The sequence below is a fragment of the Piliocolobus tephrosceles genome, chromosome 16 (assembly GCF_002776525.5).
Source record: "Piliocolobus tephrosceles isolate RC106 chromosome 16, ASM277652v3, whole genome shotgun sequence".
NCBI lineage: Eukaryota > Metazoa > Chordata > Mammalia > Primates > Cercopithecidae > Piliocolobus > Piliocolobus tephrosceles.
In genome coordinates this window covers 58,582,760-58,606,461 of record NC_045449.1, presented here as the reverse complement: position 1 = coordinate 58,606,461, position 23,702 = coordinate 58,582,760, and the positions used below count along the sequence as shown (strand labels likewise).

Sequence of the window (23,702 nt, the reverse complement as noted above, 5' to 3'; positions counted from 1 at the left end):
GACCTCGTGAAAAAATCTGACTTTTATCAATAGCTGAAACTCTGGGAGTTGAGTTTATATTTCAAGCATATTTTGTTCTCTATGCCTTTGATCTATGTTCTTCTTATCCTCAGCTGAAATGCAAATCTCTCTGTTTTTGACATTCTCAGGAGCTCTCATTTCCTTCTTAACTTTTCCTCCTCTGCTGTTCACTTCCAGTTCTTTCAGCACTTTTTTTTTTTTTTTTTTTGAGACGGAGTCTCGCTCTGTTGCCTGGGCTGGAGTGCAGTGGCCGGATCTCAGCTCACTGCAAGCTCCGCTTCCCGGGTTTATGCCATTCTCCTGCCTCAGCCTCCCGAGTAGCTGGGACTACAGGCTCCCGCCACCTCGCCCGGCTAGTTTTTTGTATTTTTTTTTTTAGTAGAGATGGGGTTTCACCGTGTTAGCCAGGATGGTCTCAATCTCCTGACCTCGTGATCCGCCCGTCTCGGCCTCCCAAAGTGCTGGGATTACAGGCTTGAGCCACCGCGCCCGGCCCTTTCAGCACTTTTAATCTTTAGTGCTCTTACATCTTCAGTACTCAAAGTTTTTACTGGTCATCTATTTCTGTGTAATACACTAACCCTAAATTAAGTGGCTTAAAACAATGACAACATGTATTTTCATAAAGCAGCAATTTTATTTTGATTTTGCTCTGATCATTGTCATTGGGGGGTATTGCAAAGACTGGTTGCTAGAATTGTCTAAAGATTGCTTCCTCACAAATCTGGAAGTTGATGCCAGACATTGGCTTAGATGTTAGCTGATGCTGTCTGTTGGAAGACTCACATGCTGACTTTCTACATGGCATTGGCTTCCTTATACCTGGTACTGAATTCCGCAACAAGCTTCAATAGAGACAGTGACTGTATTAACTTTCAGGACTTATCCGCAGAAATCATACACTGTCATTCCCTGTATATTCTATTTGTTGAGGATTTTATAGAACCCCATTCAGGATAAAGGGATGGAGAAAAGTCTAGAAGACCAATTTTGATTGGAAATTTTGTTGAAGCAATTTTTTATAGTCTACCACAGTGCACGTTCTTTTTTCTCTTTCTGCAGCTTGCTATAGAATCATAGAAAGCTAGAAAGAATGCAGTTCTACCATGGACCATTCACCGTGTGGCTCATTATTACTTCCTCTGAGCTAACGATTGCATTTATGAAACTATTGCTTTAGACATATTATTAAAAGTCTGCTCCTTCTTTGAGCTCCATGTCACCTTGTATCAGCTTTGCTACTACATTAGTTTTGTCATTTACTGTCTTCTTGGTTCCTCGTCATTAATTGATGGATACACCTACTTGATAGTCTTTAAGGATGACTGCTCCAAGGTATAGCCGACTCTGTGGCCAGCCCATCTACCCATCCACCTAACTATTCACCCATCCACCCACCCATCTACACACCGCCCACCCATCTACCCATCCAACTACCCATCTACCCATCTAGCCATCTACCCAGTCACCACCCATCTACCCATCTACCTACCCATCCACCTAACCATCTAGCCATCTACCCATTCACCCACCAATCTACCCATCCACCTCCCCATCAATCCATCCACTCATCCACCTACCCATTTACCCATCTACCTAGCCAGGTTCCCATCCACCTACCTATCCACCCATCCACCAATCTACCCATCCACCTGCCCATCCACTCATCCACCATCCACTTGCCTGCCTATCTATCTATCTATCTATCTATCTATCTATCTATCTATCTATCATTTATCTGTTGGTGCCTTAAGCAGTTATGTTTGTAGCTGCAGGAAACCATCCTCAGACTCCTTCCTGGGGACCAAGACAGCCACCGACGGAGCTCTGCCCAGGGCTGTGGACAAGCACCAAGCTTTTCTCTTGGTTAGCTCCCCTACATCACAGTGCCTGAACCAGTGACTCCGGCTTCCCTTGTTTAGAGGAGCCACACTCCTCTAAACAGATGAACAGCAGCAGCAAAGAGGAGTGAACACCCCTCTGTCCCTCAGCAGCCCTGAGTGGCTGTGACAGGCTGGGCTCGAGACTTACCGGGCGCTTGGTGAGGTCCCAGTTGTGGATGACCCTGGCCGGAATCACTGAGGCATCGTCTTGGTGGCAAATGTCACAGTAATAGAGGCCAGAGAAGGCACAGAGCTCGGGTCATACAAAGAAGAAGCCGATTTGCCAGAAGCAGCCTGGGGAGATGGGTAGAGAGTGAGTGGTGTGGCTAGAGTCAGCTCCTAGTAACTTGGGAGCTGCTGTGGTGGAAAGGATCTGTCAGGTTGTTTTAAAGGTAGGCACCAAGACAAGAATAACCACCACTCATATTTCCACCACTCAGAACCCCCCTACTAATTAATCTTTACAACAACACACTGTAAGAACTACCACTATTTTACAGCTGAAGAAATGGATGCTCAGCGAGGTTAGGAAATCTATCTGGTCGCATAGTGAAGAAGTGGTGTGGCTGGCATTCAGATCTGGGTTTGCCTGGTTCCTTGGTTTGCCTGCTTCCTGGGGAAGGCACACACGCTTGGTCTAATGCCCCCAGGCAGCCCCCGCACAGGGGCATAAGAGCTCCTGGGTGGTACACCAGAGGCAGATGGGTAGGTGACCAGGAGGGTCCCAGGTGGGTCCCATCTGCAGGGACCAGGCCTTTCAGAAGGCAGCTCTGAAGTCCTGTTTTCCATTGCTAAAGGGGCAATGTGTTCCCACAAGTATTATCAAACCTCATTGCAGAATGTCATCATAATTGTGCTCATTCAGGGAAGCATTTCCAGAAAAGTACTATATTGTCTCAAAACTGCCTACGGAGGACAAAAATACTGTTTCACCTGTCAAATAGGAAAATACTTGCCTGAAAACTACTCTATGCGAGTGATGATTATAGAGCACTCTTGATTCCACCTGTAGCTCAGATCTAATCCAGCCCCATGGAGCCCCAGGTGTTTTAAATGGTCCTTCCAAAGGTCTTTACCCTCGGTAGTTGGTTTATGTAACAGCTCTGCGCGGCTTGTTCAGATCTGCTATTTGTTTTGTTTGTTTGTTTGTTTGTTTTGAGATGGAGTCTCCCTTTGTCGCCCAGGCTGGAGTGCAGTGGCGCAATCTCGGCTCAATGCAAGCTCCGCCTCCTGGGTTCAAGTGATTCTCTTATCTCATCCTCCCGAGTAACTGGGATTACAGGCATCTGCTACCACGCCCAGCTAATTGTTTTATTTTTATGTTGGCCAGGCTGGAGGATCTGCTATTTGTTTAATGTCCTCCAGTGCTTCCTTTTTTTTTTTGGAGACAGAGTCTTGCTCTGTCACCCAGGCTGGAGTACAGTGGTATGATCTCAGCAGCTCGCTGCAACCTCTGACTCTTGGGCTCGAGTGCCTCGGCCTCCCCAGGAGCTGGGATTACAGACAAGCACCAGCACACCCAGCTGATTATCATGTTTCCAGTAGAGACAGGGTTTCGCCATGTTGGCTGGTTCTAGAGCCTGCGTTATGCTCCATTACCCCTTGCTGCCTGTGTCTAGTCCCTGCTGCTGGCTCAGTAATGCCAGCCTCCTCTCGGTCCACCCCTCCACTCGGGCCCCAGAATGGAAGCAGCAGAGTAGGGGCTATGGCGAGCAACGAAGTGGCTGGGGGACAAGGGCTGGGGTCAGGACTGGCCATGGGGAGTGGACAGGCAGCCAGCAGGGGGCAGGGCAGTCTGCACAGTGTCTGATGCCTCAGGACTGTGGGGCAAGGCTGGCTTCGGCCCCCCATGGTTGGATAGTTCTTACGGTGTAGAGGTGTCTCCACAGCGGGCGCCGGTGGGAGCGGTCAGTGGGTGTGTCCTGGGCAAAAAGCAAAGGCCCTGACTCCCCCAGGGGCAGGCAGAAGGGTCCCTGGGCCTTGGGACCAGAGGGCGGGCTCTGCTGCTCACTAGCTGCCTTACCCTGACCTTCACCTAATTTCTTCAAGCTTCCATTTCAGTGTCTGTAAAATTCAGCTACTACCAGCTATTTTGTGGGGTTATTACAAAGCTTAAATGAGGAAAGGTTCTGCAAGTGCCCTGCAAATTACGAAAGACAACCCAGATGCCAGTGGTTGGTGTCTGCCACTGAGCCGTGCCTGCTGGGTAGAAAGGAAACCCAGACCCCCTTGTCTCTAAAAACAAAAACAAAACCCCACAAAACTCCAGACCTACTCATCAGAGTGGCTCATGAGATGAAACTATGGAATGAGACCACTGCTTCTCCTGCTATCCTTCCCAGCTTCTCCTCCACCTCCCCTTTTCCCTAGTTTATGAGACAGGAGAGAAGGGGGAAAGCAAAAAGTTGGAAAGAAACCAAAGTAAGATAAATAGCTAGACGAACTTGGCACCACCACCTAGCTCTGGTGGTTAAAATAAGAATCCCTGACCAAAACTACTAGTGTTATCTGTAAATTCCAGACATTGTACGAGAAAGCACTGTGAAACTTTTTGTTCTGTTAGCTGATGTATGTAGCCCCCAGTTAAGTTCCTCATACTTACTTGACTTATGACCTTTTCACGTGGACCCCTTAGAGTTGGAAGCCCTTAAAAGGGCTAGGAATTTCTTTTTCCGGGAGCTCGGCTCTTAAGACGTGAGTCTGCCGACGCTCCCGGCCAAATGAAAAAACCTCTTCCTTCTTTAATCCGGTGTCTGAGGAGTTTTGTCTGCCGCTCGTCCTGCTACAAAACCAGTTTTCCAACTTTGCTTTGTAGATATCCTGGCTCTAGAACTGAATGGAGCTTGGTGAATAATCAAGGAACTATACAGTCAGGTTCCTTGCAGAACTGCTTTTTCTGAGCTCAGACACGAGGTCATGCTGCTGGCCTTCATCGTAGTAATGCTACCTGAAGCAGCCCCATTATCCTCCCTGGAGCTGTTTTGCAGGGTACCTGCCCTGTCCTTCTAGAGCTCATGTTCCTGGAGCTACACACAAGAAATTTAAGAGCGAAGGGTTAGGAAAAAGCTTTGATTCCATCAACATCTGGGTGGGTTTTATTATTTTTTCAACAACAAAGAGACATGCACCTGATAGCCCTTCTCTTTTCACCTTACCTAGCAGGAAAGTCAGAGCTAAATTTTCTTCAGCAACCACCACCTTAGCACCTGTACATCATCTGCCCCCTAATTCCTCTCCGTGGGGACACCAGCATGGTAAACCAAGGGGCCAGTTGGCATCTTGGCCTTTGTGGCTGCTTGATGAGACTCACCGTCTCTACCCCGGATTGGGCTCCCCTGGACCACAGCTGAGGCCACCAGCTGGGACAAGGCCAAGCCCCCATTCCAGATGCTCCACAGCTTGCACCCGGGAGGCCCAGACCCAGGGCTGGCACCATCCCGTCCCCAGATGTCTGGGGCATCCTGGGGCAGGTTCCCAAGCATCCTCTGACTTGGAGTAACCTCCCACCGCCAGCACCCACACAGACACACACAGCCAGGTCAGGCAGGTTTTGCACCAGGGGACTTTCTGCAGGTGTTTCCTCTCCATCTCTCAGGATGGGGCCCCCTGGATGCCTGCCGTTGGTGTGGTGGAAACTAGAGCCACATTGGTGGCTGAGCCCTTGTTCTCTGCTGGCCCGGCCACCCCTGAAATGGGATCTGCTGTACTTAGGACACGTCTCAATTGCTCTCGTGTAGCACTGAAACCAGACACTTGAATATCTGTCCCTCGGCCAAACCAGGGGCCACAGGAGGGCAGAGGCCATATCCTGTGCATTGCTGTCCCCAGCACGGTCCCTGGTATGTGATGGTGGCAATAATGACAACAGCCTGCATCTCTAGGCATTCAGCAGGTGGACAAGAGTGCAGGCTCAGGAGCCAGGCCCCTGTGTTCAATCTTCAGCTGTCCCACCTACTAGCTGTGTGACCTCAGGCAAGTGATTTAACCTCTCTGTTTCCTCTTCTCAAAATTGGGATTGTGATAGTACCAGCCTCACAGGATTATTGTGAGGATCAAATGAATGAATGCGTGTGAAGCTCTCAGCCCGGTTCTTGGTCCCAGGTGTCAGCACCCAGCCTCCTCCTCGTGATTAATTACGTGTTTACTGGGAGCTCGGCACCAAGCCAAATGCTTGAAATAAGTTAGTCAATCCAGACAACTCCATTTCCCAGACAGGGGAACCCAAGGTTCAGAGAGGTTGAGTAACTTGCCCAAGGTCCCACCAGCTGGTTAGTTATCTTGAAGACTAGGTCCCAAGCCCAGGCAAGCTGAATTGCGCTCCTAGCCCCTGCCCCGCCCAGGTGGCAGGTGTCTGCCTGGTGAGCAGCACCAGGGGAATGAAAACAAACAACACAGGTTGGCCCGGGTCTTGGAAACTTTTCTAAAGAATCACTTGTGTTTTGTTTGAAGGCTCAACCACAGGAATTACCTCTCGGAGTCTCCGCATAGGTTCAGTGTTGCTGACCTCCGGCAGGTGGGAGTGTCCTGCTTCCCCCGCCCAGACCTCCAGAGAGACTTCATTCCGGGAGAAGTCAGCAAGGAAGACGGGAGCGGGTGTCTGTAGTTTCCTGAAGACAGCAGTCTGCAGCTTTTCTGCAGCTCAGGGTGGGTTGCCCTGCTGCCCCAGCTTCCTGGGCAGGGACGGATACTCCCAGCACCCTGGAATAAGCAAGCACTCCAGCAACCCCAGGATCACAGGAAGAGAGTTTGGAAAACTCCTTTCCCCAGGGGGAGGGTACAGTGGAGTCGGGTCTCTGTGAATCCCATTAGCCCTGAGTGACCTCAGTGCCCACGGGCTGGACGCTGGCACTGCTCAGCCTGACTCGGAGGTTTTCTTTTCTTGCACACATGGAAACTGGGGGTAGAAGTTCTCCAGGCAGGGTGCCATGGTGCCTCAGTGCAGCTGCTTGAAAGGCCTGGGGCCTCAGTTTACCAGCCCTCCGCAGATGGCAAACAGGGTGTATAAAGGATTCCTCAAGGCCCTGATCGAATTTGCCTCCCAGCACGTCTACAACTGCGACCTATGCACCCAGCGTGGCTTCATCTGCCAGATCTGCCAGCACCCCGACATCACCTTCCCCTTTGAGTTTGACACCACAGTCAGGTATGCGGGACACCCAGCCAGCCGTCTCCCAGCCCCACCCTTCTCCCCACACCCACAGCCTGGCCCAAGCACGCAGGGCAGCAGGCCTCGCTCTATGGGCAGGAATGTATCGAACATCCGCTTTGTGCTGTGCCCAAGGGGTGGTGCTGTTGTTTGGGGCAGTCCATGCCCTGGGCAGTCATGCGCAGCTCCGGTCCAGCTCAGGGGCCAAGACAAGCTCTCCCAGGACTCCTCTGCCTTTATGGAACCATCTGTCTTCCTAAAGAAGAGGTGGCTGCCGGCTCTCTGAGTGGAGCCTCCTGGTGCCTCAATGTATGCATGGGTTGAGGAGGGTTGTATGAGTTATCGCTCTGCACCGTTGGCATGAGACCAGGCACAAAGTGGGCACCTGGTGGGTGGTACCTGCCACTGCTGCTGAAATGATCACTCTTGTTCCCAGTTATTGCTCATTATCAGCAACCTCTCAGTGGAGAAATTCATCCAGACCTTCCTGCAACCCACATGGGAGTGGAAAACTAACTGGGAACATTAATTCTTTTTCTGTTGGTGTTCACTGGCCTGGAGTCAGCCCTGAATGGGCCTGGGGGTGAGTTTTTAAAATTATACAGTCTTGGCCAGGCGCGGTGGCTCATACCTGTAATCCCAGCGCTTTGGGAGGTCAAGGCGGGTGGATCACTTGAGGTCAGGAGTTCGACACCAACCTGGCCAACATGGTGAAGTGCCGTCTCCACTAAAACCACAAAAGTAAGCCGGGTGTGGTGGTGGGCACCTGTTATCCCAGCTACTTGGGAGGCTGAGGCAGGAGAATTGCTTGAATCTGGGAGGCAGAGGTTGCAGTGAGCTGAGATCGTGCCACTGCACTCCAGCCTGGGAACAGAGTGAGGCTCTGTCTTAAATAAGTAGTAAATGTAAATATGATAAATCCTTAATGAATTTCAAGCAGCATTTATTAAAAACTGCAATAGTACAGAGAAAATCAGTGTGCATTTTGTGACGTATCAGTAAGCACTGTTTCGAGAATCTCCTGTTCCGGAACGGAGAGGCATGTGTGCGTGGGTTACACAGTACGTCACAGCTGTATCGTGGGTTCTGGTCAAAAGTGCTGGCCAGCGTGGCCACAGGGCAACCTCCAGCCCAGCTGGCACCAGCAGGCGTGCTGCTCTCTCCTCAGGTGTGCCGAGTGCAAGACCATCTTCCACCAGAGCTGCCAGGCTGTGGTGAAGAAGGGCTGCCCCCACTGTGCCCGCCGGCGCAAGTACCAGGAACAGAACGTTTTCACCTGATGCCCATCTGCTGACCCCGTTCTGAAGGCCAGGGGTGAGTGCGGCTCAGCCATCCCAGCTGGGTTTGCCATCAGCCCAGGATACTCACCGTGTCACAGCTGTGCACCCTTGTCAGGAAGACCCTCAGATGTGACCAGAGCACCGGCCTTCCAGAGAAAGCCCCGTAAGTCCCTCTGATGTCCCCCGGCCCCCTCACCACCCCTCTGCTGCAGGAGGCGTGGCCACCACCAGATGCTCCCTGTCTCGGGGCAGACAGGGTCTTTTACTCACCAGGCCCTGGCTCACCAGCGTCCCGGCACCTCCGTTAGGGCTGCCCAGACACTGTGGAAAGGAAGCTTGGGAAGCATTTTCAATTCCACATTCCTGATTAAAATGTCTTGTTTTATAAGGTGGGTTTTTCCCATTCATATTTCAACAAAGTATTTTTTTATTCTTACCCTACGTGAGTCACCCATGAAATCCGGACATTCTCACCCCCAGCGGATGCACGGGAGTCATTCAGGCCTGGCCTAGAGGCAGTGGGTGGCTGGCGGGCAGGCCACTGCTGGGACAGGGCCCACCCGGTGCCTTTCCTTGCCTTCATTGCCAGTGCCAAACCGCCCCTCAGCAGGGGAGGGCCAGTCCTGGTGACCCCACTTCCTGTCTGTCTCTTTACTCCCCACTCTTGCCGGCTGAGCCCACCCCTTTCTCAGCATCAGAGCCCCTAGCTCTTCTCTAGCCCAGGGCCTTGGCCCCATTAGGAGAAGGAGAAACAACTGGAAACCAGCACTGTCAGCACTTTGAGCCCTCCTCGGTTTAGGGAGGGTCACTGTCTTGCCCACCCCCGATCCTCACTCCTTTATAGACAGGGGCGCTGCTGCAGATGCTCCAGGCCCACCTCGGTGGGCGCCCGGGGTCACACTCTCTGCCTGACTGACCCCTGCCAGGGCACAGACAGGCAGGACCCCAGAGAGGGCAGGCAGCCTGGCCCTGCACTGTGGAGAAGTGACCCGGTCCTTCGCCCTAAGCTGTGCGGGGCTTGCAGGGGAGCTGCCCTGTGGATGCAGCCACGGCCTCACAAAGCCATGAATTCCCACAGCATCACTGAACTTGCCCAGCCAGGACATGGAGACTGAAGAACTTCCCCAGAGTAGGACTGTCTTTGAAGGGGCCTTGGGGCTGGGGTGGGAGCCTGGAATTGCTTTTGAAGTGAAGTTCAGACCCTCCAGGCTTCAGGGAAATGTGGGTTTGCTGGTCTCTCTGTCGCCTTCCCCCACCTCTCCTGGACCCAGCAGGCCCTCAGTCCTAGCTGTCTTACCTGCGCTCAGCTTGGAGCCTGAGGCCTCAGGTGGAGATCTGCCTGTCACTGTCAGAGATGAGCCCACCCTCACCCCTCCCTGGGGGCGATCGGCTGCTGAGTCACCCACCCAGCCTTGGAATTGGATGCCTGTGCAGCAGAACAGAAGCGGCAGTGGCAGGCAAGTGGAGGCTGCGCACAGCTTTTTCGGGTCATGGCACACACCCGTGCCCAGATGCCAATGCCTCCTAAGCCAGGAGCTGGGTTATGCACCTGCCATGGCCCACATTAACTCTCCATCACAAGCCTGGCCTCGTCAGAGCCCTCATTGCCCCATCCCTGAGTGGGCAGGAGCCTGGCCTGGGGAAGGCTTGGGCCTGTGAGGATTCTTCCCGAAGGTGCCCTCGGAAACAGACTAATTCTCAGGGAAATCAGATTGCGGTAAAATGAGATGGAAATAAACAACATTCAGATCTGAGATTTCCTGTCCTTGAAGTCCCCTTTCAGATTACAAGTTGGCATCCTCTGCCCATCTAGGTGCCGCAGCTTCCCCCAAGGACAGTAGATGATAGGCCCAGAGAAGATAAGAGAAACTGGGGGAGGGAGGCCCAGTGGAGGGCCACTGCACGTGACCTGGTTCTGCCCTGCCAATGGGCTCAGCCCTTCTCCATCCTCAGCAAAGCGCCTCTGAGGGCACTTGTTTCCCCTTCTCCCCAACTTTTTTGTTTTGAGATGGAGTTACTCTGTTGCCCAGGCTGCTGTGACGTGATCTCAACTCACTGCAACCTCCACCTCCTGGGTTCAAGCAGTTCTCTTGCCTCAGCCTCATGAGTAGCTGTGACTTCCCCTTCTCTTCTGCCTAAAGGAGGAGGGGTGGTTTGGAAATTTCAATCCAACCCCCAAGAGCTCATCACATAATATAAGTGTCATAATAGCTGAGATAGGTGGGCGCGGTGGCTCACGCCTGTAATCCCAGCATTTTGGGAGGCCAAGGCAGTCAGATCATTTGAGGTCAGGAGTTCAAGACCAGCCTGGCCAACATAGTGAAACGCCGTCTGTACAAAAATACAAAAATTAGCTGGGCATGATGGCAGGGGCCTGTAATCCCAGCTACTCAGGAAGCTGAAGCAGGAGAATCACTTAAACCCAGAGACGGAGGTTCCAGTGAGCCGAGATGGCGCCACTGCACCCCAGCCTGGGGGAAAAAGCCAGACTCCGTCCCCTAAAAAAAAAAAAAAAAAAAAAAAAAAAGCTGGTATATTGTGTGCGCTGGGCATGTGGTAAGCTCTGCTTAGTGGACCTCATTTAATTCTCCCAATAATCCAGTGAAGTGAGTGTTACTATTGAGAGCTGCAGAGATAAGGCAGAACCCCCAAGGCCTACCAGCTGCCAAACAGCAGAGTGGGGCATCATACCAGCCTGACCCCACCAAAGACCATGGCCACTGCCAGTGCTGCCTGGCTGTGCTGCAGGTGGGGAGGGACCTAAAAGGTAGGGAGAGAAGATTTCTTCAGTCACTATTTTCTAAGCATGTCGGGCACCAAAGACGGATGCCGAGTTCTGCTGTGTGCCTACCCTGGAGGGTCCCAAGGTGCCACCAAGCCTCAGACACACTGAGATTATCAGAGGAAGTGGGGACTCACAGGTGGCAACGCCTAGCAGGGGCAAAGATACAGAGGTAAGGGAGTTCCAGAACTAGCGTGGCCAGATTCAGCTTCCCACCAACCCTGGACCCCCAGGAGGTGGTATCAAGAGGAGCCATGACCTGGGTTGCGGGCCCCTCTTCCTCCCAGAACACTAGCCTGAATCAGCCAGCTGCTGGCACACACAGCCAGGTCCACAGGCACACCTGTTCTTTGGGGCCCCTAAGGGCAAGGGGTCTGCTGGGGCTGGGGCTGGGGCTTGTGATGTCTGGAGTGAGTGCAGGGTCACATCAGGGTGAGGCAGCTTGTCCAGAGAGGCAGAAAATTCCCAAACAGAAGACCCCCAAGGCAGACGGCCCTGGCGCTAGCCTCCTGGCCTCTAGGAGGTTGTTCTGAGTTTACCCTGTGGACAGATTGGAGGCTGACCCTCCTTCCCCGCAAGGATCAAGAGGGAGTTGGGGATGGTAGGAGGGTAACCTGGCCAGGAGAAGCTGCTCGGGGTAGGCTCCCTCCATCCTCAGTCCCACCATCTGAGCCCCGCGTCCTCTTCCTCCCTGGAGACAGCCAGGTGTGGCCAAGGATCCCGGGAAGTGCAGAGGAGGGGGTGGCGTCTTCGCTCTTCAGGCGCTGGCCTGGCCCAGAGGGGACAGGAAGCCAGGACGCCGGGGATTGTCTCTCGCAACTGCAGCCCAGACCCAGTCCGGGAGGAAGTCCTGCCAGGCGCTCTCCACTAGTGCCTTCCTGGTTATATTGCTGAATAGGAAACCGGGCAGCGCAGGAACCGCGGTGGAGTAGAGAGCGCTGGACACCGAGCCCACGCGCACCCACTGGGACAAGTGGAGGCGAGGCCGGCGAGCGGACGCCCCGAAGTGCCCAGGCAGGCAGTGGGCCGCCGAGCGGGGGTTGAGGTGGGAGGTGGGGTGGGGGTGGGGCAAGGGGCAGGATGGAGAGGAAAGTGTGCGGCAGGTGGCGGGTCCGCACCAAGGAGCTTCTCGAGCCTGCTCCTCTTGTCTCGGTGCTAGGGCGGGAGCTGCGCAGGCCTCATCCCACGGGGAGGAGAAGGTAGACGAAGGGCTGCCCTCCATCTGGAGGCGGGAGGGGAGCAGGCCCAGGCCCCCAGTGCCGACCCAGGCGTTGACGCCGCTGTAGCTTGCGTCGCCTGGGCGGTGGACGCAGGGGACCTCCTGGCGACGGGTGCGATCTCGTGCTCCAGGGATCCTCCCGGCCCCCACCAATCCCTCCCCTTCTCTGTGTTCCCCCAGGTTGGCGAAGGAGCTGTAACTAGGTCCCCTTCTTATCCAGCCCGAGACACTGCGCTCCGTTGGGCGTCTCTGCGCTGGGAATTCCGCTTGGAGTTTTTCCAGGCCCGGCCGGGCTACAACGGGAAAGGCCCCGGTGGGGGAGGTGGATACGGAGCGGCGGGTCTGCAATCCGGTTGGAAGGGCTCGCAGTGGGTGATTCAGGATGCGAATAACCTCCCAGCGAACAGGAACGCCCGCACGAGACAACCAGCCCCAACCCGGCATTCCCAGAGCCGCGCGCGGGAGGAATGCAGGGACTCCGGGACAGCAAATCCCCAGGGGAGAAAGGAAGGGGGGAGACGGGGCAGGGGCAGCCCCACCCTTCTTGGGCTCCGCTAGCGACCAGCCAGCACCCCTTCAGACGCAGCCTTTCTGGCTCCCGGCCCCGGCCTTCTACTGCGGGCCTCCTCCCAATGCCCGGCAAGGTCCCCAGCAGAGGCATTCAGGCTCCTCCTCGCCCCGCCCAGACACAGCTGCTTTGGGTATCGGTGACAGCACTCCTGAGCGTCCCTGTCCCTATTTGCTGCCATTGCCAGCTCCGATTCCGCGCAGCCTCTCCGGCCTGGCCCCTGGAAGCCCCGCCCAGGGCGATGGTAGGGGCCTAACCTGCCGGCTCCGCCCACCGGGCCCTGGGGCACCCTGAGACCCGCCCAGCAGACGTGAGTGCGCTGCGGGGTCCAGGGAGAAGCGGCGCCGGGGGCAGCGTCCACCTTGGGGTTTGTTGGCTCAGGGCAGCTCGATGACCCCGCCTCCGGGGCCCAGTGTGCTTAGTGACTCAGTGTACACCCTTTCCTCGTCAAGGAACCCTTGACAAAGTGGCGAAGGAGCCCTACGGGGGCCCGGGTTGGATCCTGCTTCTTCGGTCCCTCAGCCTCGTCCAGCGACGGTCTCCTGGCCCCTGGTCCGGGTCACCTTAGGAGGCAGGAGGAGGTGTGGTCAGTGTGGGAGCTTGGAGGGGCCATGCACTTCCGGAGAAGACCACCGACTCGTGGCTTTGGTGGAGGGGCGCAGGCAGATTTAGTTAGGCTCTCCCCCATCCCTGACACACCGGAGCCGGGGCGGGAGTGGGGCTTGTGACCACTCTGGAGAGCTCTGGGGGCCCCTGCTCTGGGACTCCGCACGGATAGTCACTGTCTCAGAGTGCATTCTCCAGGGGCCACTCTCGTGGAGGCACTGTAGGGGTCCCAGGGCAGGTGGGCAGTTTTCTCGGGGGCGGCGTGAGAGCCGGAGAGCAGGGGGCGGGGCGGGGCGGGGCGGGCCAGGCTAGGGGTCACGTCTGCGCTGAAGCAGCTGCGGAAGGAGAGAGAAACCGAGAGAACCGGTTCCCCCGCCTTGACAGCGGAGGCCCCCACACCAAGGCCCTCGGACTAAGCGAAGCAGGGACAGCCTCCAAATAGAGCTGTTCACCGGGGCGCCTGCAGAGCCCGCATCCTAACCCCGACCCAGGGGCCGGGGCGCAAGCTCGCGGAGGGAGGCGGTGCTACGGTACCCTCAGCGGATTCTCTGCGGGCGGGAGGCGTCCAGGTGGGACAGGGCCCGGGGAACGGCAGGGAATGGGCTGCTTTTCCCACTTGACGGGAAAACTAAGGCTCAGGCAACTATTAAGCAAGAGTGGTGTCGACCTTAGAGCAGGCAATCACCCCTCGTTTTAAAGCCAAGGTTTCCCTCGCAGTCGATTTGGACCAAGACTACCCACAATCTCCCCACCGCAGGACTAAAGCGAGGCTCAAATCTTAGAATCAGCCCCACGGAATGAAGGGGTTGTCCTAATTCCAGCACTGAGTGTAAGAATGGAAGCCTCAGATATGATTTTATGCAAGTCCCCATTTTAGAAATGGGAAAACTGAGGCCCGAAGGCGAACGGCAAGTGCAGCATCGGGACTCGAACCCATGTCTGTCCCTGAGTGCGGGGCTATTCCGGGCTGGGTGGTCTTGACTTCCGCGGCCCTCCTCCTTGTTGCCTTTAGGAAAACGCCGCGGCCGCGATGGCGGCGGATGCGGAGGGAGACGTGTACGTGCTGGTGGTGCACGCCTTCGAGTACACCGGCAACAATGGGCGCCGCGTGGCCATCGCGCCCAATGAGCTCTACCGGCCGCTGCGGCGCAGCACCGAGCACCGGTGGCCGCCCCTTCTACCTGCCCGCGCAGTACGTGCGCGAGCTGCCTGCGCTGGACAACCCTGCCACTGCCGCGCCGCCAGGTCCCCATCCGGCCCCGCGGCCCCCGAGCCGCTCTCCTGTGACTAACGGTTCGTGAGCGCGGCGGCGGCAGCGGGCCCCAATGGCCCCCCCGCGGAGCCCCGAGGCGGCGCCAGCTCCCTGTGCGGCCCTGCGCAGCGCGGCGCCGCGACCCAGCGCAGCAGCCTGGCGCCCGGCCTGCCCGCCAGCCTGTACCTGCTGCCCGCGGCGCCCTCGCGGCCCGGGCAGTCCCTGGACTACCTGGCGCGCGCCGCCGTCTCGCCTCCCGCCGGCTACCTCGGAAGCAGCGGCAGCTTCAAGGCCTGCAGCGTGGAGGTGTCCTGGGTGTGCCTGCTGCCCCTGGCGCGCAACGACTCAGAGAACGTCTACTAGGCCATCTAGGAGGTGCGCGGCCCGCCGCGGGAGGAGAGCACGAAGCAGGTACGACCCCGGGCGGGGAGGCTCACTGGGGACCGCGCCCACAGGGAGCCTGGGCGCGAGGAGACCTGCTCCGCTCAGCGTCGGGCACGACGCCCACCTTTGTCCGAAGACCGGATGAGCTCCCTCTCCACAGCCGCGAAACAGTGCAGGCCCCCAGTCCTTCATCTGCAATTCCCAGGCTCCAAAGCTCCCTGGAAGCCCAAAAGGTTTTTCGTAATCCAATTGGTGGCAAAATTGCGCTTAAACTGATTTGAGGCTGTTGATGGTCTTTATTTATCGCGCTTGTGTGAATATTCACATTTTGCTGCAGAAATGCAAACGAGCCCGATAGCCGGCTGCTGCCCCAAGCCCTGATGGGAGGTTAATGTAACCTACAGCAGGTGGGTACCTCACGATAGCTTTCCAAGTCTCAGCTGTTCTATATTCCGAAGCGCATCTGGGCACGGAACGGGGGATTGCGGGCCTGCCGCCAGCTCAACAGCCTTGCCCGTCTCCCAGGAGCCTGGGATCAGATGAGAGGGTGGATGTGAAAGTCTGGCGTCTGCTTCCCTTTGAGGGTGCTTCCAGAATTTCAGTTCCTTTTTATTTTTCATTTTTTAAAGAACTCCTGATGGGTTTGTTTCAGAAAGACATCCGGTTAAGTAAGGTTGTTTTTTTTTTTTTTTCCTCTTCAGAATCCAGTTGTGTTAATCTGGGAAATCGCAAATAGAGCACGTTTTGTAAACACTCTTACATCCCCAGAACACTGGGCGACCCTGACATTTTGAACTTTAGGAACTTTTCAGGGAGGGGCAGCCCAAGGGGAAAAAAGGATGCTCAGAACCGTTCTGCCATCTGCCACCGGCCGTGTGATGATCTAGAGGCAGTTCCCTTCCTCAGGGTCTGGGTTTGTTCTTTAGCCCAAAGGGAGGGGGTGGACAGATGACCTCTGAACCTTGGGAGCCCCTAATTTCTTTCGCTGTGCCTGATGTCATTACCATGAACATTGATGCCCACCATGTGCCAGGACTGAGTACGGGATGCCCAGACGAAGGAGACACGTAGGCCCGCTGCTGGATCTTCCCTCCGCCCGTCTCGTTACAATGCAGAGCTCAGGTTTTGAGGCTGGGGAAATGAGAATTGGACTCTGCTGGGTCACCTGCCAGCTGCGGACAGCCACTTAATTTACACGCGAGGACGCTCCCCCAGGCCCAGCGTCCTCTGGTGTAAGCACAATACCTAAGGATTAGGGTTGTGAGCCTTAAACGAGGTAAGGCTTCGAAGAGCTTGGCAGTAACAGAGGGTCCACCCAGACTCTCTAGGTCGTCCTCCTTTGGCTTCGCTGAATCTGCGCCGCCTTCTCTCCGGCTCCTGCAGCGGCAGCCCGCCGCCTTGCGGTCAGGATGGAGAACGGCACCCGACGGGCGGGGCTGGGGACCGTGGCTGGTTCCTGTTTCGTGCCGCTGCCAGCGGGTCAGGCAGCTTCTCTGGGATGGGTGGCTGGATGCCAGCCCTCTTCACCCCCAGCGCCCCTCAGTTTCCTGCGCAGGCTCCCAGTGGCACACTTCCCGGCCTCTCCACATTCTCTGTGCTGGTGACGGTGGGAGGTGCCTGCCGGTCTGAGGGGAGCCCCTGGAGGTGGGGGAATGGCCTTGCTCTTTGAACCTCGAATCTGGCCCAGGGTCTGGCTCAGACAGAGTGCACAGAGTGTGTGTTGAAAAGGGCAGAGGTGTGGCAGTCCCTTACCTGTGAGCCAGGGCTCCGTAAGTCTGCCCAAGGGCCACCACCCCAGGCTCCAGGACCAAAGAGGAAGGAGACTGCCCAGGTCCTGACATCTCCTGAGAAGGCTGCCAGGGCGCCTGCCAGGTGGCCCCTCTGCCCATCCTTCTTCCAGCTCCTAGCAGGTTCCTAGTTGCAGTGGCATCTGGGGGAGGGGCACAGGTGATGGGGGCAGGGGACTTACGGGGGGGGATCTAGGACATTGGCCAGAGACAGGTTGCTCCTTGGCGTCACTTGTGGCCCTAATTCACTGTGTGACCTCCACAAGTCACTTTACATCTCTGGTCCTGTTTCTTCCCCTGTGCGATGTGTGCAATACTACCACATTCCCTGCACGGAGCGTTATTCAAGAGGCAGCTGTGGGTCTCCCTGGTGCTCCACCCCCAACAAAGTCCAGGGTAGGGAGTTGGTTCTGCCCCCCAAGGGAACCCCACCCCTGCCCTTCGTTGTCCCAGGCGGCATTTCCCACCATGATCCTCCAGGCCCATTCACTCGTGCATCAGGCATGAACTAGCTGAATACCTGCCAAACCCTGGTGAGCCTTTGGATCTGGAGAGGACTGAGGCACAGCCACGTTCCTGGGGGAGTCGCCCTCTTGGATAGGGGGCCAGCACGAGAAGACATGGGGCCGGGGCTCAGGAGTGGAGCTTAGGGTTGGGAGTGGGTGCCCACCCAGGCAGGACCTCATGGGCGCTTGCCAGGAATGTGCATGTTATCCTGCAGCTGCTATGAGGCTTTTAGCAGAGACAGGAGTGGGATTGAGAAAAAAATCCCTGTGGCCAGGGCTTCAAGCACAGCCGAAGCTCTTGGTGGTCTCGTGGTCATGTGATGGTAACAGAGGTTTGGGAGGTGGATGGGCAGGGCCTGGGGGCCGAGGGAGGTGGGAGGGAAATTGGGTTGAGTTCTAGATTCCCAGCTGGCACTTGTGGGCAGACGGTGGTGCTGCTTACTGAGGTTGGGGTGGGAGGCAACTTGGGGAGGAGTAGGGTGAAGAAAAGCTGGGGCCCACCTGGATTTAGGTGCCAGACAAAGGGAAGAGAAGCGTGAGAGTGCTGGCTCAGAGGACAAGAAGTGTCCAGAAGAAGGACGCACAGGAAAGTCACGTGAGAGAAAGGCCATATAACACTTACCTGAAGTGGCCACTAGAAGCTCAGCTGGTCGGGGGCATGCTGAAGGCAGAGGGCAGTGGTCAGGAGTGAAGTGAGGGTGTGAACTGAGCGTGTGGACAACGGGCAGGAGGAGAGAGACACCGTGTGGCCAGAGGGGGTGTAGGTCATGGATGGAAACGTCCCCAGGTTCAGGTGGGTGGGCAGGAAATGGGGAGGCCGAAGATGGGGAGGAGGTCATTGCTGAGAAGGAATCTCAGAAGAAAGTGGGTGCAGAACAGAGGGGGCAGGATGTGGGGATGGCAGTGGCATGGGGGCACATGAGAGTGTGTGGGGACTCCCCTCTGTTAGGCAACAGTTCAGGGCTTAGGGCAGGCTACTGGGCAGGGCCAGGGACCCCCAGAACAGAGGAGCTCCTGCCATGGATGGTGTTTTACAGCCTTGTCACTCCCCATGCACTCTAGTCGCACATATTGAGCACTTGGTGTGGGCTGGTCACCGTGCTGGACACTGGGGACAAAGTGTGGAAAGATGCAATCCCAAAGGGGCTAACAGTCCTGTGGGCTCTTGCTCAAAGGCTTGTACCCAGGGTTAAGCTCCCAGCAGCTTGGAAGGCAGGCATGGACACCTCCATTTGCCCTGAGTACAAACAGGTTCGGAGAGGTTTAGTGACAGGACGAAGCTCACACAGCCAGGATGTGGCAGAAGCAAACCCTTCTGAGAGGGGAGAGAGGGAGACAGGGGGAGGTAAGCAGGGATGACTCCTCCCCTCCCCCAGAGAGGCCACTCAGGGAGCCCAGGGAAGCCAGGCCAAAGGCGATGCAATAAAGGGGCCTCTGAGACTCTTTCCCCTGGCTGCGGTCCTGGCTCTGGGATTGCAGGGCGCGGTCACCATCCCCACCCAGAGGTGAGAAGGCTCAGGCTGGTGGGGCTGGCCTGGAGTTTGCCACTGCTGCTGGAGCATTGGCCGCTGGGAGGGAAGTTCCAGCCAGACTGCTGCCCCTTCTCATACAAGCAGCCCTGGAGGCGCCGCACCTGAAACAGGCAGCGCCCACTGGAAGGAGCCTGGGGCCCTCAGTTCTCCTCCTCCTCCAATGGGAACTCTGAGTGAGCCCTCGTCCCTAGGGGACTAGAGGGTGGCCACAGCAGTTTCCCCACTCTCTCCCCTCACTTTCTCACCTGGGGGCCCTCCTGTCTGGATCCAGGCCGAGCACCCCCTTCCTCTGAGGGCAGGACAAACTCCGAGGGCAGCCCGAGGCCGCTGTGATTGAGAAAAAGGAACTGGCCTTGGGACAGACCTACCTGTCCCCACTCGGGGCCAGCCAGGGGGCCTTTGGCAAGGGGCGTTGGTAACAGCAGGAAGCTGAGGCCAAGTTGAGGGGACTCCAGCCAGCCCCTTGCCTGTACTCCCTCCTCCAACAACCCCCACCCACACCCCCCAACTGGGGCAGCCGCCCTGGGGTGGCTCTGCCGGTTTCTTCGCACCTGACCCAGTTCCCTCCCAGTGGCTCACCTGCAGCCCCAGGCTGTCCCAGAGCCCCTCTGCCTGCCTAGGACCTGACATAGGAGATGGCAGCTTCTTGGGTCCCCCTCCCACCCTCACCCCACATTACTGTCCCCACAGAGATCTCCCTGGCCGCTCCCCACACCCTTTGCTCCCCTGCAGGCCGCATGGTCTCTGGGGGGTCTCCCTGAAGCCTGCGCCTGGTTCTCACCTCTTAGTCCCTGGCTCTCTTCAGCCCCAAGGGCCTGAGATGGGCCCCACCTGCCCCCTCACTTCCTTCCCAGGCCTCAGCAGTTGACCTCACTCTAGATCTATTTTTTTTTATGTTTATTTTAATAGTTGTGGGGAGCAGGTGGTGTTTGGTTACATGAATACGTTCTTTAGTGGCTATTTCTGAGATTTTGGTGCACCCGTCACCCGAGTGGTGTGCACCGTCCCCAATGTGGAGTCTTTTCTCCCTCACCCCCCTCCCACCCTTCCTGCACCCCCAAATCCCCAAAGTCCATTATATCATTCTTAGGCCGTTGCCTCCTCATTGCTTAGCTCCATAGACCTATTTTCTGTGCCCTTCTTAGAGCTGACTGTGTCCAGTACAGGGAGGGGTGGGCATCATGCTGAATGCCAGCCTGGGTGGGTGGTCAGTACCAGGCCCTGGGGAATGGGAAGGTCCGTGATCATGACCAGGGGGTAGCTGATGACCAGAAATGTGGTCGAGGCTCCAGGCCTGGATGTTAGGGAGATTCGGAGCCGGATCTGTGCCGGGGAGTGAGAGGTCAGCGTCTGTCAGTTCATACTGAGGGGGAAACAGGGCAGCCAGGACTAGGGCTCTGGGGCACAGGGGCACAGGTGCTCTTGCTAAAATTTGGGAAGCTCTGTTTCCAGATTGCAGAAGGATTCTGGTGTTGAGGGAACTTCCAGATCTGTTGCCTGGGCCAGGTGAGGCCCACAGGACCCAGCTGAGGCTCCTATGGGTGCCCACCCTGCCTCCTCGCCTTCTTCTAGCTGGGGGTCCCCTGTGAGGCATGAAGGGAGTGGGACAGGGGCCCCTGTCGAGGCCTCCGTGTCTGTCTAGGGGCTGGGCCCAGAGAGAGGAAGCAGAGGCAGCAGGAGGGCCTGCCTGTAGAATCTTCCCAACCTCCCCCTTCCTTTCTCCTTGTTGGCCCAGTTAAATGTGTAAATTACTATTCCCTCCCTATAAAAATAGCTTAACTCCATTACAAATATTTGAATAATAGGAGGAAATCTCAATTGAATGACTGTTAGCATGTTGGTTTCTTCCCATTTTTTTCTGCCTTCTTACGTGTATGTCTTGGGCAGTTCCCATAGAGACATCACAGCGTAATGATGATTGTGTCTTCTGCTTTTTCAATTACCATATTCACCTAGTCAGTGAATGTCAGCTGCTGTACTGGGCACTAGGGAGCAATGAAAAATAAAGGATGGTTCCTGCCCTCAGGTAGCTTACTGTTCAGGAGAAATTGAACAGCAGATCCAATTATGATATGGTATAGCATGGCAGTTATGGTATGGCAGATATGATATGATATGATATGACATGATGCATCTGCAAAGAGCTGTGGGGGGCATATTGGAGGAGCCATCCTCCTAGAATCTTGTTGGCAAGAGTGAAATCTAGGAGTGCTTCCTGGAGGAGGAAGGTATTGGCAAAGATGAATTCAAAAGGTTTCTACTGTTCCCTCTCATGAAACCCTCCGGACCTGGTGCCTTTTTCAGTGGCAGATTTTTTTTTCTCATCAGTGGTAATTAGTTTATTTAAGTTTCTACTCACCTTCTAGTTAATTTTGGCCATTTTATATTTTACTAGGAAAGCATTCATTTTCTCCAGATGTGTAAAATCTCCACTTTTAAAATTTATTATGAATTTCTTTGTGACCAAGTAAATGATTTTTCTAAGTTTTTCATAGACATATAAGAAAAATGTATATTTTCTTATTTTTGTTTTTATTTATTTATTTTTTTGAGATGGAGTCTCACTCTGTCACCCAGGCTGGAGCGCAGTGGTGCAGTCTCGGCTCACCGCAACCTCCACCTCCTGGGTTCTAGCGATTCTCCTGCCTCAGCCCCTGGAGTAGCTGGAATTACAGGTATGTGCCACCACGCCCAGCTAATTTTTGTATTTTTAGTACAGAGAGGATTTTGACATGTTGGCCAGGCTGGTCTGGAACTCCTGACCTCAAGTGATCCACCCGCCTCAGCCTTCCAAAGTGCTGGGATTACAGGTGTGAGCCACCACGCCTGGCCGGAAAAATGAATATTTTCTGTTTAAGGGATATAAGGTCCTATCTGCATCAAATCAAGTTTATTGATTATATTATTCAAACTTTCATTTCCTTCGTATCCTTTGCTTGGGGGCAGGGATGTTTTACTCTAATTCTGATAGAGATGTGTTTTTGTTTTGCTTTGTTTTGTTTTGTTTTGTTTTGTTTTTTTCCTGCCACAATATTTTTAATTACGTACAAAGGTCTGACATGGCACCCAGGGGCCCATTTCACCCACTGCTCTGTTTGGCCGCCAGTCTTTTGTCTCTCTCTTCAGCAATGGTGAGGCGGATACCCTTTCCTCGGGCAAGAGAAATCCATGGTTTGTTGCCCTTGCCAATAACAAAAATGTTGGAAAGTCGAATGGCAAAGCTGTTGCCATTGGCATCTTTCACGTGAACCACGTCAAAAGATCCAGGATGCCTCTCTCTGTTGGTGATCACACCAATTCTTCCCAGGTTAGCACCTCCAGTCACCATACACAGGTTACCAGTGTTGAACTTGATGAAATCAGTAATCTTGCCAGTCTCCAAATCAATCTGAATGGTATCATTCACCTTGATGAGGGGATCGGGGTAGCGGATGGTGCGGGCATCATGAGTCACCAGATGAGGGATTCCTTTTGTGCCCACAAAGATCTTTCTCACTTTGCATAACTTGTACTTGGCCTCCTCAGGTATAATATGTACAGCAAAGCGACCCTTGGTGTCATAGATCAGACGGAAATTCTCTCCCGTCTTGTCATTGCTGATGACATCCATGAATCCAGCAGGGTAGGTTATATCAGTTGGGACCTTGCCATCTATCTTAATGAACCGCTGCATGCAAATCTTCTTTACTTCATCTCCTGTCAGGGCATACTTAAGTCTGTTCCTTAGGAAAATGATGAGGGGGAGACACTCTCTCAACTTGTGGGGACCGGTGGATGGACGAGGAGCAAACACACCAGTCAATTTATCCAGCATCCAATGCTTTGGAGCTGCTACCCACTTCAGATGCTTCTTGGGACCACGAGTCATGGCTGCGTTAGGCAAGGAAAGAGGAGATGTGTTTTGTTAAACCTTCCACTCAAATTTTCTCTATAAAGCTCTTCTGGTGCTTTTCCTAGTTTTTGCTTTTTATATTTCACTACGATGCTGTCGGGAGCATGCAGATTTCGAGTGTTCTGTTGGTACGTATTGTGCTTTTCTATCATTATGCGGTGTCCCTCTTTATCCTATTATAGTGCTTAGCCTTAAATTTCGCCCTTCTGTTGTTAATATGACCACTCCTTATTTTACTTTTTTTTTTTTTTTTTGCACTTGCTTAGCATTCTTTTATTTTCTACCATTATCATTTTTTGAAACTACTAATTTCTTGTGTAAGTCACATCACTGTTTTGTTTTGTTTGAGACAGGGTCTGCCTCTGTTGCCCTGGCTGGAGTGCAGTGGTGTGATCATGGCTCCCTGCAGCTTCAACCTCCCTGGCTCAGGCAATTCTCCCACCTCAGGACCCCGAGAACCTGGGACCACAGGCCCGCGTGCCACCATGCCCAGCTAACTTTTTTTTTTTTTTGGTATTTTTTGTAGAGATGGGGTTTCTTCATGTTGCCTGTCACCACTGTATTTTGTTATTTTCATATTTTTTTGTTTGCTTTTTGAGACAGAGACTTGCTCTGTCACTCAGGCTGGTGTGCAGTGGTGCGATCTTGGCTCCCTGCAACCTCCGCCTCCCAGGTTCGAGTGATTCTCCTGCCTCAACCTCCTGATTAACTGGGATTACAGGCACACGACACCACGCCCAACTAATTTTTGTATTTTTAGTAGAGACAGGGTTTCACCACATTGGTCAGGCTGGTTTCAAACTCCTGACCTCCAGTGATCCACCTGCCTCACCCTCCCAAAGTA

General features: G+C 54.7%; 3 protein-coding genes and 1 pseudogene across 4 annotated transcripts in view; 3 read left to right on the top strand and 1 right to left on the bottom strand.

The window, feature by feature from the left end:
* Nucleotides 1–10,084, top strand: part of LOC111542518 (archaemetzincin-2-like) — a 44,473-nt gene extending 34,389 nt beyond the window's left edge. The window contains 2 exon segments of the mRNA XM_026456767.1: nt 6,354–7,633; nt 8,219–10,084. The gene's annotated coding sequence lies outside the window, so the exon portion shown is untranslated.
* Nucleotides 10,085–13,859: 3,775 nt separating this feature from the next.
* On the top strand, nt 13,860–15,827 carry LOC111542519 (annotated as a pseudogene).
* Nucleotides 15,035–23,702, top strand: part of KPNA2 (karyopherin subunit alpha 2) — a 27,168-nt gene continuing 18,500 nt past the window's right edge. Inside the window, exons 1-2 of one of the 2 annotated variants that reach the window (XM_026456768.2) lie at nt 22,116–22,273; nt 22,492–22,588. The gene's annotated coding sequence lies outside the window, so the exon portion shown is untranslated. Of the gene's footprint in view, nt 15,169–22,115; nt 22,274–22,491; nt 22,589–23,702 lie in introns of those variants that run through there. The other variant, XM_026456769.1, reaches the window with a different exon arrangement.
* Nucleotides 21,981–22,859, bottom strand: LOC111542520 (40S ribosomal protein S4, X isoform-like). Its single transcript, XM_023212034.3, has one exon. The coding sequence runs from the start codon at nt 22,832–22,834 to the stop codon at nt 22,046–22,048; it is 789 nt and encodes a 262-aa protein (XP_023067802.1). The 5' UTR covers nt 22,835–22,859; the 3' UTR covers nt 21,981–22,045.